General features: G+C 40.9%; 1 protein-coding gene across 2 annotated transcripts in view; it reads left to right on the top strand.

Moving 5' to 3' along the window:
- Positions 1 to 7,861: 7,861 nt before the first annotated feature.
- dennd2da (DENN/MADD domain containing 2Da) overlaps positions 7,862 to 14,594 on the top strand; it is a 32,929-nt gene continuing 26,196 nt past the window's right edge. Inside the window, exon 1 of one of the 2 annotated variants that reach the window (XM_035913637.2) lies at positions 7,862 to 8,045. In XM_035913637.2, the coding sequence (XP_035769530.2) occupies positions 8,016 to 8,045 (30 nt within the window). In that variant the 5' untranslated portion in view covers positions 7,862 to 8,015. The remainder of the gene's footprint in view (positions 8,046 to 14,594) is intronic. The other variant, XM_035913639.2, reaches the window with a different exon arrangement.

Raw genomic sequence — 14,594 nt, forward strand, 5'->3', positions numbered from 1 at the left:
CCAGAGAATTCAACATTACTGAATCAATGGTACGGAAGTGGAGGAGGCAAGAGGAATGAGTTGAGTAAAGTTTTACTTATTTGACTGTTTTGTTTTGCTTAATGTACCTTATAATCTGGAGGGCCTTATGGTCCAAAAATTACGGTAATACAGGATGAATCACCAAATATTAAAAATCTGCTTTGTTATCACTGGCAATCAATATAATATCAATATATATCATGTAGGCTAAGCAGGGGGATGTTTTGTGAAGTTAATATTCTTACTAGACTGTCTACAACTAATAGAAACAAAAATTATAAGCTAACACTTGAAAAAATAATAAAGGTTTAGCTTATTAAACTTTTGAGGGGGGGTTCTGTTAATTAATAACTTACTTACTTAAAAGCCTAATAACTGTTTTGTAAACAACTGTTGCTGCTCTAGAATATTTGGATGGTAGGGTCAGAATTTTGTCGTAAACAACATGAAGGCATTGACCCATCCTGGCTTGTGTCAAAGGGTTTAGTTTGTTTAATAAGTAACAGAATTGGTCCTAGCACTGAACCCTGTGGAACTCCATACCTCAGCATGTGAAGAGAACTCTCCATTTACATGTACATCATGTTACAAAACTCATAACATTTCAAGCTGGTCTCTAGAACATAACAGTGAGCTCACTGTACTCAGATCTCCATCTCAATCATGGACTAGTAAATATCACACAGATGTCACATAAAGTGGGACCTTATATTCCTTACCACTGAGAAAAAGCTTACTAAACTCTAGATCATTAGAGGATAAAAACACTTTAGACTGAAATCAGTTGTTTTAAAAATCTTTCTACAAACAATGTGCTTAATATATAATCCACCATGTAAAACTTTAGAACAGCTCTACTCTCTGGCAGCACTCGTCATGTTTGGTACAGGCTGAGCAATGACATTGTTTGCTGTAAAGTGTAGCAGCACAAAGTCTCTAAACCATCAGGGATGTGTAACATATAAACGCACACAGCACATACCCAGGCACACCCACCCATCTCATAGTTGCAACAACTCGTCATTTACATAACTTCCTGTATCATACCAACAGATCTGCTCCAAAGAAAATGCAAATTATGCATCATAATACATCTGCTACCCATCACCTTATTGGCACGCTATCATCTATTGTGATTAGTTTAAAAGACAAAACGTCCAGTGTCAAAGTCAGAATGAAGAGAGAAACAGTTCCATCTTTCACAGGGTGGAGAGCTTTTATAAAGCCACAGTGCCAACAATGCAACACAGAACACAAGACTTTAAACTGCCTGATGAACAGGATGTGGTGGCAGATGTGATAAGTGTGTGACACAAATTTAGAGAGGAAAGGGTAAGCTTTGCATTATTTAATAGTATTAAACATTGCATCAGACACACACTGTTTGGAGAAAGTAGCACACTTAAAATAAGCTACATGTAGTTTTTAACTCCATAAACAGATGTGTGTTTACTGAGTGACAGAAAAGAACATGCTCTATCATTAGTCAACAGAAACACTTGGCCAAAGAAACAAGAGAATGTAGGGTTTAAGACACTATTATGTATTTACTATATATACAGTGGCTTGCAAAAGTATTTGGCCCCCTTGAACTTTTCCACATTTTGTCACATTACAGCCACAAACATGAGTCAATTTTATTGGAATTCCACGTGAAAGACTAATACAAAGTGGTGTACACGTGAGTGTGGAAGTGGAATGAAAATCCTACATGATTCCAAACATTTTTTACAAATAAATAACTGAAAAGTGGGGTGTGCGTAATTATTCAGCCCCCTAAGTCAATACTTTGTAGAACCACCTTTTGCTGCAATTACAGCTGCCAGTCTTTTAGGGTCTCTACCAGCTTTGCACATCTAGAGACTGAAATCCTTGCCCATTCTTTTTTGCAAAACAGCTCCAGCTCAGTCAGATTAGATGGACAGCGTTTGTGAACAGCAATTTTCAGATCTTGCCACAGATTCTCGATTGGATTTAGATCTGGACTTTGACTGGGCCATTCTAACACATGGATATGTTTTGTTTTAAACCAATCCATTGATGCCCTGGCTTTATGTTTAGGGTCGTTGTCCTGCTGGAAGGTGAACCTCCGCCCCAGTCTCAAGTCTTTTGCAGACTCCAAGATTGCCCTGTATTTGGCTCCATCCATCTCCCCATCAACTCTGACCAGCTTCCCTGTCCCTGCTGAAGAGAAGCACCCCCAGAGCATGATGCTGCCACCACCATATTTGACAGTGGGGGTGGTGTGTTCAGAGTGATGTGCAGTGTTAGTTTTCCGCCACACATAGCATTTTGGCCAAAACGTTCCATTTTGGTCTCATCTGACCAGAGCACCTTCTTCCACATGTTTGTTGTGTCCCCACATGGCTTGTGGCAAACTGCAAACAGGACTTCTTATGGTTTTCAGTTAACAATAGCTTTCTTCTTGCCACTCTTCCATATAGGCCAACTTTGTGCAGTGCACGACTAATAGTTGTCCTATGGACAGAATCCCCCCCACCTGAGCTGTAGATCTCTGCAGCTCGTCCAGAGTCACCATGGGCCTCTTGGCTGCATTTCTGATCAGCGCTCTCCTTGTTCGGCCTGTGAGTTTAGGTGTCTTGGTAGGTTTACAGTTGTGCCATACTCCTTCCATTTCTGAATGATCGCTTGAACAGTGCTCCGTGGGATGTTCAAGGCTTGGAAAATCTTTTTGTAGTCTAAGCCTGCTTTAAATTTCTCAATAACTTTATCCCTGACCTGTCTGGTGTGTTCTTTGGACTTCATGGTGTTGTTGCTCCCAATATTCTCTTAGACAACCTCTGAGGCCGTCACAGAGCAGCTGTATTTGCACTGACATTAGATTACACACAGGTGCACTCTATTTAGGCATTAGCACTCATCAGGCAATGTCTATGGGCAACTGACTGCACTCAGACCAAAGGGGGCTGAATAATTACACACACCCCACTTTGCAGTTATTTATTTGTAAAAAAATGTTTGGAATCATGTATGATTTTCGTTCCACTTCTCACGTGTACACCACTTTGTGTTGGTCTTTCATGTGGAATTCCAATAAAATTGATTCATGTTTGTGGCTGTTCAAGGGGGCTGAATACTTTTGCAAGCCACTGTATATTTTATGGTCTGGACAATACTGATTGGTCAGTTCATGAACTTAATGGATGTGGCTACTCCCTAAAGTAACGTCCCAAATAATGAGATAATGATAAAATTATAATACTAAAAACTAAATCTGCTGATTCACTGTTTTGTGCGGGATATATATCACCACTATTTGCAGTATTAGTGAAGAAATCCTGATGTAATGGAGATGCCCAGCCCTAGCGCAGGGTGCCGCCGGTGCATCGAGCCACCTGGGGGGCTCTTCAACTGGTGGGGGAGGTTGTCACATCTTGCAGGAACTTTCCTCTCTTCAGGAACTCTCTCTGCAGGAGGGGGAGATACAGGAGAGGTGGAGGAAGATCTCAGCCTGGGCGTCTATTGTCTTGTGTAGTCTGGAAGATGAGTGGATGACGGGGTGGGTGCAGTTTTCTCTGTGGTGGGGTCGGGTGGACTGTCCCGGGCTCTGTGGGGGCGGGCGGCGCTGCTGCACTGGGCCCCCTTTCCCTGGCGGGTCGCGGAGTATGGGGGTGCCTACTGGGGTCAGCGGGGGAGCTGGCCCCGGGGAGGGGTCACTTGCCCCTCCCTTCCTTCCCTCCCCTTCTCCAGCTGCCTCCCTCTTTCCGCTCCACCACAACCACCCACACATGCAGGGCCTTGGAGTAGGCGTGTGTCACCAGGGTGCAGAGGAGGCATCCCCCCCTCTGTCCCCTTCTGGCTGCCTCTGCCTCAATTTTATCCCACAACTTAGACATTCACATTACTCACACTCTCATTACACATACATATAGGATCTTGGGGGTGGGCACGCTACAAGGAATCCAAATTACCATCAGGGTGTACACCTCACCCCTGGCGTCGTTGCCCACCTCTCAATTTTAAATACACGTAGACATTGAGGGCTAGCAGGAGGGGCTATGCGCTTACCTGCTGCTCTCTGGCAGGTAGCTCCATGCCCTCCTGGGTTTTAAATGTACCTTAGAACACACATACATCAACACTACATATGAGCGGGTGGAGGGAGGTTTGGAGTCTTCTCTCACCCCCGTTCTCTGCAGCCTGCTGGAGCGGGGGGGCTAGGAGGAGGAGTTGGCCGTCCGACTGGGGTCTGGAATGTGGGGCCTCCCTGCTGCTGCGGAGTTGGGGCGGTCTGCTTCTCCCCACCGCACGGAAAAGAGTAACACCACCTGGGTCTGGGTGCAGTTCCCCCTTCCAGGGGCAAATGTACCTAGACCCAGTTCGTAGAGTACGCTTGGGGAGTGTGATTGTGTGTACAGCGTCTCTTTATGTCTGTCTCCAAGTTGGTTGAGTGTGGAGTAATTGCCTATGAGAGCATGAGGGTGGGAATGGATGTCTGTATCTGTGTGTGCCTGTATGTCTGTGTCTATATGTCAGGTTGGGTATCAGACGCCACCTCTCTGGGGACATCTCAGGCCCTCCAAGATTTGGATGCCTATCTCCCCCCACCACTTCCCCTGCCGGTGGCGGACTCCCTCAGACATCGGTGCGTTGGTGAGTGGTTCTTTGGGTCCGGGGATGGGCGTCCAGGTACACACCGGCTCACTCCTTGGCAGCTGGTTATCGGGGCCTGGAGCCTGGGGCTCGCTCGGGCCACTTCAGAGGTGGTCACTCAGGCACAGCTGGCTGCCGGCGGAGCTCACGGGCACGTCACTGCAACATCCCCTGGCTTCTGCTCCGCAGCTGCTGAGTGACCCCTCATCTGGGACTCTCCTCAGCTCTTTCTGGGATAGTGGCGCGGCTGCCCCTCTGTTGGTCTTCCTTGGTCTCCTTTGCTCTTGGGTCCTCTGGATGTCTGGAGTTTGGATCTCCTCCATACCTGCTTCATGCCCTGGAGGACGGGGCAGTGGCCCCCCACACCCTCTAGCAGATCATTACATGAAGGAACCTTTTAAAAAACAAGCGCGTCCATGCTCACAGGTGTACACACGGGTGATCACACACACAAACTACACCCTTTTCGGCTCCTACCTCAAAGCACACTGTGCGCTGTCGATCTTACGTGCTGCACAATAATGTTTAATATTTAGTATTTACTGTCATATTCCCATATATCATTGTGATGTTGTTTACTCTATTACTCTCGTTTTCTTCTGCTTGTTTTCTTTTTTCTTTCTCAACAGGTGATCCAGGTGATCGATATATATATATAGATAGATAGATATATAGATATAGATATATATTTCTTATTTTTTATTTATTTATTTTTTATTTATTTATTTATTTATTTTGTCTGCTTATTCTGTTGGTTTTTGTTTTTTGCCCTTCTCCCCCGTCCCTCTTCTCAGCTGTTTTTCTTTCCCTCTTTCTTTCTCCCCTTCTTTCCCCCAGTCAATTCTGTCCCGTATTCAGCAAGTGAAAATAAAATAAACAATAAAAGGTGAATTAAATGGACCATTTGGTAAAGTAAATCCGTTGGGCATCTTTCTTCGCCTTTAGACAATAATTCTGATGGCAAAAGAGCCAAACGGGACAGGCAAAAAAAAAAACAAAAACCATCACTTACCCTGACATGCATATTTTTGGACTCTGGGACTAAACTGGAGAGCACCACAAGGAGACCATGAGAACATGTACCACCTGGCCAGGATGTGCTAACCACGAATACCATATGAAGCACACCACAATAATCATTAATACTTGAAAGCATCACATCATCAGTAAAAAGTCCCTCTCTGTTAATCGTCTTAATGATCTGACTGAAGTGTGTTTGCAACTTCCACATTTTTCAGACTGCAACACAATCCAATAAATGATTAGAAGGAAATATAAGCTGACCCTATTCTTTTTTTATTTATCATGAATGTAAAAGAGAGTTTCATGTATAGAAATTACATTCTTTTAGTTATAGAGTGGCAGGATGAATATTATGTCTTGGTTCATCCCACTTTCAGTCAGACAATTTGGAGTAATATGGTGACTCCGTCTGCTCCAGATTTAAGGTTTTATTTAGTTTGTATGTCTGTCTCTCTGTTGTTTTGATTTGTAGTTTGGGTCTTTGTTACACCACTGGTAGGAGGCCCTTTTTCTAGCTGCAGATCACCAGTGTGTTCCTGCAGTTGGGCTAACCCTTTTTTGAAATTTATGTGTTACGGATTTGTACGAGGTCTCACTCAGTAGATAAAATACATTTTTGCCAAAGTTTTTTCAATTATTAATGGCTTAACAGCAGCACAAGTCACTTTATGCAGAACTTGTAATTTTGTATTGATGCACCAAAAAAGCCCTCAGCAAACATGTTTAGGACAGACACCTGATAGAAGTCACTTTCAGCTGCAGCCATTGCATCCTGTGCTTATGTCACCGCCATTGGATTCTCGAGCCATGGTTCTCTGGACTGACGAATCCAGTGTGGGTTTGGTGGCTGCCAGGAGAACAGAACGTGTCTGACTGCACTGTGCCAACTGTCAAGTTTGGTAGAGGGGGACTTATGGTGTGACGATGTTTTTCAGTATCGTCAGTGAATTTGCAGTGAAAGGAAATCCCGCCACAACGGTTGCTCGCCACCACAACCTCATTTCACAGTCACTTGTATTTACACCTGCCGTTAAGGAAGGAAGCCGCTGCTGTCACCATTTAGATGCCACATAAGCAATGATATGGGAGGAGAGGAAGTTAAAACACAAACCAAGACTTTGTTACATTTTTTTTTTACAAACTTTTTTAGTGGGAATAATTTTGGGTTGGCCCCTTCCTGCTCCAGCATAACTACGCATCAGTCCACAAAGCTGTCCATAACAACATGAATGAGTGAGATTAGTGTGGAAGAACTGACGGAGCTGCACAGCCTCAATCCCGTAGAACACGATGGGGACGAGACTGCGAGCCAGGCCTTCTCATCCAACATCAGTGTCTGATGACACAAATGCGCTTCTGGCATAATGGTCAGAAATTCTCCTGAACATTGTGGAAAGCCTTTGCAGAACAGCTGGAGTTGTTATATCTGCAAAGCTTGGAACAAAATCTTATTAAACCCTGCAGATTAAGAACAGGATATCGTTCAAATTCATACGCATGTGAAGGCAGATGAGCAAATGCTTTTATCACCATAGTGCATTTTGAGAAATTCATTTTAGAATATTTTGCTAATATCAATAAATCTCAAATTGCACTTGATCTTTACATCCACAGAAAACGAGGGACAGAAAATGCAGTTTTTGCAGGACTCATCATCAGCACCAGCCAGAGTGCTTACAGGTTCACAGAAATGTGACCATGTTACCTCAGCACTGAGTTCTCTTCTTTTGCCTCCAATGCATTAAGAAATGCCTTTCAAATCTTTGTATAAGTTCACAAAGCTCTGTGGTTTGAACCCTGTACATTTAGTCCCACCTAGTCCTAGAATTAGATCCAAGTTTGTTTGAAGCTGCCTTAAGTTACCTCGATTTGAACATAATGACATGTGCCGTACAAGTAAAATTCCTGTTGCACTTTTCGGCTCATTCAGAGAAGTCAAAGCACTTTTTACAACAAACAACATTCACCAGGCCCGTAAAGCTCGCCAACAGATTGTGCAGTATTAGATTACAACCCTGGCAGGTCTATACACGCTCTTAAAATAAATGTTCCAAGAAATACAATGCTTAACCAGTTATACAGCTAAAGAACAGGTTTGACTGCATGGCACACAACAGCATTGTGCTGTCTGCGTCACTGTACCGTGGTTTAACACTGAAAGAGGAAATCCCAGTCTGAGAGTGAAGTCCGTCAACCACACGTTTCAACAGCTGCACTTCCTCATGCATGTGCACTTGCTGTTTCATTACTGTTTGACACATATGCTGTCAAGAGGAGCATTTTCTTGTTTACCGGGGAAGAAATAAAATAAAACGTATGTCAGAGACCTAATATTAGCAGTGGATAAATCAGGAAAAATGGACGAGATATCCCAGCAAACACAGGTGGTGAGTTTGTTACTTTCATTACGTCTTTGTGTCTAAAGTTCAAGGACTGCAACACTTGTGTGGCTGTTTTTGATTAACCCGACATTTTCAGACTAATTTTGCACAAGACTAAATGTAGTCTGTTTCCGGATGGAGGAAAAGACGGGTGATATATAAGGTTTAAATAAATAAATCAAATCTTGACCTTGACAACTTTCGCTGCATGTAATCATGAATTACATCACAATAACACACCAGTCGCCTGCAAGGTTTTTGACTGAGTGTGCTTTTTACTATAAAGCTGCTTGGTACAGCAATAATGTTAAAGGTTTGACTTTTACGCTGCTTACATTGTCCTATCACTGACTAAAAACCACCTTTGATGACTTTGTGTTGTAACAACCTGCAGTATCACAACAGGTGCAACCTGGAGAACTTATTAACCCTTATTTCTGCCACTTCCTGTTTAATGTTTATGTATTAAATGGTGGTTAGTGTCTGAAAAAACGGAGCTGTTATACATTAAAGTACATGTACTCAGTGCATATATTTTACTACCTTGTTGTGGTAGAGATTTTCAACAGCCATACTTTACTAAAAAGGTTCAGGTCCAAGGGAAGAGGCAAGGCACACCTTGGACAGGTCACCAACCTGTTGCAGGGCCAACACAGACTGACAATCATTCACACCTATTTAATATCACCAGTTAACCTACTATTAACAAACTAAGTGCATGTCTTTGGACTGTGAGAGGAAGCCATTATACCCAGAGAGAACCCACACAGGCACATAGTGGATTTGTGCCCAGGACCTTCCTGCTGTGAGGCAAACAGGGCCACCATGCTGCACCAAGTTACATAGTTATAATTCAAAGTTTACCACCCGGGCGTGTTCTAATCTCTTATGAAATATTTCTATAAAATATTGTGGAGATAAGCAGATCTTCACAATGATTGACTAATACTTATCAGCCTGGCTACGGTGGCTGTATAAAATCTGTGCAAATATATAATATATATAAATACTTTATTTACTTATTTTATTTATTTATTTATTTTTTAACTAATCTTAGTTTTATCAGATTCTGCTGATGCAAATATACAGATCTGACCAATTAAATCACTGCTTTTGGCAACAAGTGCGCTCTTAACTCAAATCACTGAAAAATACCCCAGACAGCCAGATCAGCTGGAGCTCAAACTGCCACACCGACATCCTGAAATATGTACAACAGTCGTCATACAGCTTCAGTTCCTGAGTCAAACCCTGAGATTCTCCCTGCTGCCGCCTTCTCGTGGGGACTGAATGGAGTCTTACATGTTTACAACCAGCTCATTACGCCTTAATGTCAACTTCATTTTTTTTCACAGTTTGTTTCTTGAGGACAAATTTAACTTAAAATCATTTGTGATTATTACATATAATTTATGGTCAGATTTCTTTGCATATACTCAGAAAATTAGTGACGTGCTCATTACTTGTTATTAAGAAATGATCAGACATGGGTCTTCACTAATCAGACCCATGTTATCGTAATAATCTTATAGCACCGCATCACCCCTGAGAACCCGTGGCTCTCAGACGGCGGGTTTGCTGTGGCTCCTAGTGTACGTAACAGGAGAAAGGGAGGCAGAGCCTTCAGTCCCTTATTCCATGGGGCCAGCTTCCAGTTTGGACTGGGGAGACAGACACCCTCTCTCCCTTTACGACTAGGCTAGTATATAGTTAGGGCTGGATCAGGTGTGTTTATTCAAAGCTTCTATGTGTTCTTTAAAGTCACATGTTTAGTGGCATAATAAGGGTGTTAGCAGAGTTTGTTGTTACAGTGTTTTGTATACATACACTGGGAGGCCAAACAGTCTCAATTTTACATGCATGATGTTAAGAGTCAAGACATGGTTATTGAGAAACACTGTAAAAAAAATAGTAAAAAACCTGTAATATTTCATCAGCTGATGCACCATAAAAGTACAGTTAAATAACGAGAATTTTCCATCATGGAAAAATACAAGTTTCTGTATTTATAAAATAAAATGTACTTAGATGTGTTAAAACAATGAAATGATCCAATAATGTGGTCGAACACTGTTCTGGTACAATTACTCAGGCATATTAAAATCACTTAAAGGTCCTCTTTAGTGGGGCTTATTATGTCATTCATGTTGTTTATTTCATAGTGATTGTAATAATATGATACAGCGCCTATGAAACTAAAATAAAAAAATAGTAAAAATACTTTTATTAAACTAGTATCTAATGTTCATTACCGTTTATTGTACCAACTGTATAATGGTTTTTATGTATAGTCAGACATAAACATAATGGATTTACTATTTTTTAAATATCCATAAAATGTAATTGTAAACAATATACTGTTAATTATAGATGTACATACTGATGGATTTGAATATTGAGCTTAAGAGTTAGAGCCGTAATAGAGCTTAATAAAACACTAGCTACACTTATAGTACCATAGTACTACAGTAATACAACAACAACACGGTTCACTTTGCTATATTTCTCCTTAAAAACATCTAAAAGAAAAAAAAATCGAACACAATTAGGACACTTCCTATGCTGCTACTTTTAATTCTGTTAGCCTAATTATTACTATTGGTGCTGTACAGGTGGCTGAAAAACAACGAGCCCACTCTGATCTTAATTTCATGAGAGGGATGAGTTGGTTCAACAGTTTAATAAAAGTTAGTTGACTCCTTTGTTAAATTTGTGTAATATGACGGGTCACAGCGATTTGGTGCCAAGCTGGCGTAAAGACACTGTGTTATGTTAGCATGATATTGCTATTTAGCTTGAGTGTGTTACAGTTGGTTACAGATGCAACATGTACCGTTGTACCTGCTGCACACTGTGAGTGGTCTTCGTCCTCCCTCAAAATAATTGTTGGTGTTTTTGCAAGAACTTTATAGTGTTCGAGTGTCCGTGATGCTTATATCACTGCTTAGTCTGGTCCCTTTCTCATTCTTCACCTGGTAGAAACTATAAAGTTTTCCTCCCCTGAATTTTCTCTTGTTGCTGTTATTGAACAAAAGTCTTCAGCTTCTCTTTCAAAAGGTTGGAAATTCCACAGTGTATCCTTGTAGAATAATGTGCAATGTGTGTCTGTGCTGATTTGAAAGATAACTGCTGATAAAAACAGTGTTAAGTGCCCGCCCTGCACAAATGTAAAATTGGTTGTAGGAAGCTTTGTAATTTAACCCTTTGCCTTCTTACTAATATTTTTATAGTACAAAAACTAAGTAATTAAAGTAAATAAAGTAATATAAACTAATACTGATTATATTTTGAATGAAGTAAGCCTGTAATTTCACAGGCATTTATTTTTCACAGTCATCCAGTTTGTGGATATCTTAAGAGTAATATAAATTATACATTTCTATTTTTTTCTATCATTTTTTTTAGCAATTTTGGTCAAATAAAATACACTATCTGTGAAATTACCACACAATACCTTGCAGATGTTATATATTCATAAAAAAACATTTAATCATTTTTAAAGCAGAGATTGTGTCTGTTTCCCAAATGCAAACTAGGAACCAATTCCCCAGAAGAGCTAAACGCTGAAGGCTCTGCCTCTAAGAGCCATAAGCTCTCACAGGGTGATACAGTACTGTGAGGTAATTAAGATAAAATAGGGCCTGATTATTTAAGACTATGTATGTGAGGAGCAGGATTTTGAATTCTGGATTTAACAGGAAGCCAATGAAGGGAAGCCAAAACAGGAGAAATCTGCTCTCTCTTTCTAGTCCCTGTCAGTACTCTTGCTGCAGCATTTTGGATTAGCTGAAGGCTTTTCAGTGAGTTTTTAGGACTTCCTGATAATAATGAATTACAGTAGTCCAGCCTGGAAGTAATAAATGCATGAACTAGCTTTTCAGCGTCACTCTGAGACAGGATATTTCTCATTTTAGAGATATTTGCTTGATGTGTGCATTGACACGTTGGGCTGATAGTTGAAAGCCTGCCATATTGGACACTCATGAACCCACATGTGCACCTTCACTCTCACAGTAAAGTGTTCTGTCAGGATAATATGGTGCCATGAGAACTAGATATGAAAGGACCCGATCATTCGAAACTGTAAGGCTTTTAAATTGAACTTTAAACGTAAAAAGCCAAAGAGAAACAGATGTGAAACTAACACTGGAGAAAGAGAGATATAGACATTTATGCTGGAGCTTGTGTACATATCAAACAAAATAGATTGTAAAGATAAAGGTAATTGCTAGCTTTACAGATGTTAGCAGGACTTGTTCTAGACTTTGAACAGACCTTTACTGCCTCCTACATAAAGTAATAAAATAAAGAGGAGACCATGTTTGGATTAATTGCACATATTTATACTGAAGAGGATTAGTGAGTCAGCTAAATGTGACAATTTGATTCAGAAGCTGTTTTTAAAAAGCCAAATTCCAACTTGTATTTCCACCTTTATGCATTAGCTCTAATTATTCATAATAAATAAGCACTGATTGCCTTTGTGTATCACCCCCAGTCTGAACAGCCTTCCTGGACATTCTGCTGTAGAGCTTAATAAGGGATCATTTCGACTACTGGCAAAAGAAGAAAAACACCTGTGTTTTACTGCTGCAACCTAATTTTTCAAATATTTTCCACCATGCTCCACTGATCATACTGCGATGCATTCCTTTTCTTCACATGTGGTTTATATTGCCGGGGAGTTTTCCCATAGGGCCTAATCATGTCCTGTCATTTTGCTCTGTTATAAATAGTGGCTGTCTTTCCATGCAGGACCAATAATGTTCATGCAGTATGTGCAGCTGAGTATGCACAGTTCAGTTGACAGTCAGAAAAACTCATCAACAACTGGGATTCAGGATCTGTAGTAGGGCCGGGTATCATCACTGATTTCTAGAATCAATTCAAATCGAATTGATTGATTCGATTCTAGTGACGATCACAAGGTCCTGAATCGATTCGATCCACGATTCGATTCGATTCGATTCGATTCGATTCGATTCGATTCAATTTGGGGAAATTTTGCCTCAGACAGTCAGAAATATTATAATTCTGATCATGTATCAGTACATTCCCATATTTTTATATCTATAAAAAGAAAGCTGACACTTGTGAGACTTTATCAAAAGTGTGAGTATCACAGCAGAGGCCTTTGTGTCAAAGTAACTGAGGATAAAAGACAGAAAAACATGAAGGAGATTTTCCTGGCCTGGTTTTTTATAGCAGGTAACCTTAAACATATTCTGCAATTTTACATAATTTTAAAAAGTTTAAATTTCTTCAGTACTGAACAGCAGAAATTAGTCTTTCTTGTCCAAGGTCATTTAAGTTATAAAAAAAAAAAAAGAAGACAGCAGCCGACAGCGCTGTAAACAACGGTAGACCTGTGCATAATAAGCAGCGAATAATGCAGAAAACAGAGATTTGAGATGGAAAACTGTTCTTGAAGTACACAGAGAGAGAGCTGTGCAGGAAGTGTGATTTAATCGTGGTGGAAGCAAAACAGCAAAAGTTAGAGGAAATTCATGACAATGTTTATGTGAAGTGAATTGTGATCCATAGTTTGGATCTTCTTTTGCTGCTGGTTCAGTCAATATTCTTTGGAGCGAGATAAAAACCTGCAGTTTCAGAAAGGGCGCAAACACAAAGCATGGACCCGCTGAAACATCAGAATCAGTGAGCTGTCGGCTTTCAGCCCCGACCGTGCCCGTGCTGTCGGGTGAGAAAGGCAACATCTCACTGACTCTGATGTTTCTTGGGGTCCGTGCTTTTACATCTTTGTGTACCTGCTCTCATTTACTGTTTTAGCTGTTTGGTGGTTGTTGAAATTTCGTGAGGTTTAACCTGAGATTCTGGCATTTCAGGCAAAATAAATTTATACTTAAAAATCAATTCAAGATTTTAATGAAACGATATCACGTTATCCAAGCTAGAATCGATTTTAATCGATAAATCCATAACCAAAACCCACCCCTAATCTGCAGTTTAAAACAGTCATCTACACACAGAAACAAAACAAACACATACACCCAGAGTTTCAGTGCTTGCAAAATAAAAAGTAAAAAGCAATGCAGAATGGCTGATTGCAGGTTGCAGCTTTCTCTAGAGCAGTGGTTCTTAACCTGGGTTTGATTGAACCCTAGAGGTTCGGTGAGTCGGTCTGGGGGGTTTGGCAGAGCCTCCGCCGTGACATGCACGGCTCATTTTGTGTACCAGTAAAAAACATATATGTGTCTTGAATTTGAAAAAAATCACATTTTATTTTTCACTAGAGAGGGGTTCAGTAAATGTGCATATGAAACAGGTGGGGTTCGGTACCTCCAACAAGGTTAAGAACCACTGCTCTAGAGCAAACCTGGGTTCAATCAAACCCTAGGGGTTTGGTGAGTTGGTCTCAGGGGTTCGGCAGAGCCTCCGCCGTGAAATGCACGGCTCATTTTGTGCACCAGTAAAAAACATATCTGAATTTGAAAAAAAATCATATTTTATTTTTCACTAAAGAGGGGTTCAGTGACTGCGCATATGAAATTGGTGGGGTTCGGTACCTCTAACAAGGTTAAGAACCACTGCTCT

The sequence above is a fragment of the Neolamprologus brichardi genome, chromosome 20, assembly GCF_056152115.1.
Source record: "Neolamprologus brichardi isolate AB-2024 chromosome 20, ASM5615211v1, whole genome shotgun sequence".
NCBI classification, from domain to species: domain Eukaryota; kingdom Metazoa; phylum Chordata; class Actinopteri; order Cichliformes; family Cichlidae; genus Neolamprologus; species Neolamprologus brichardi.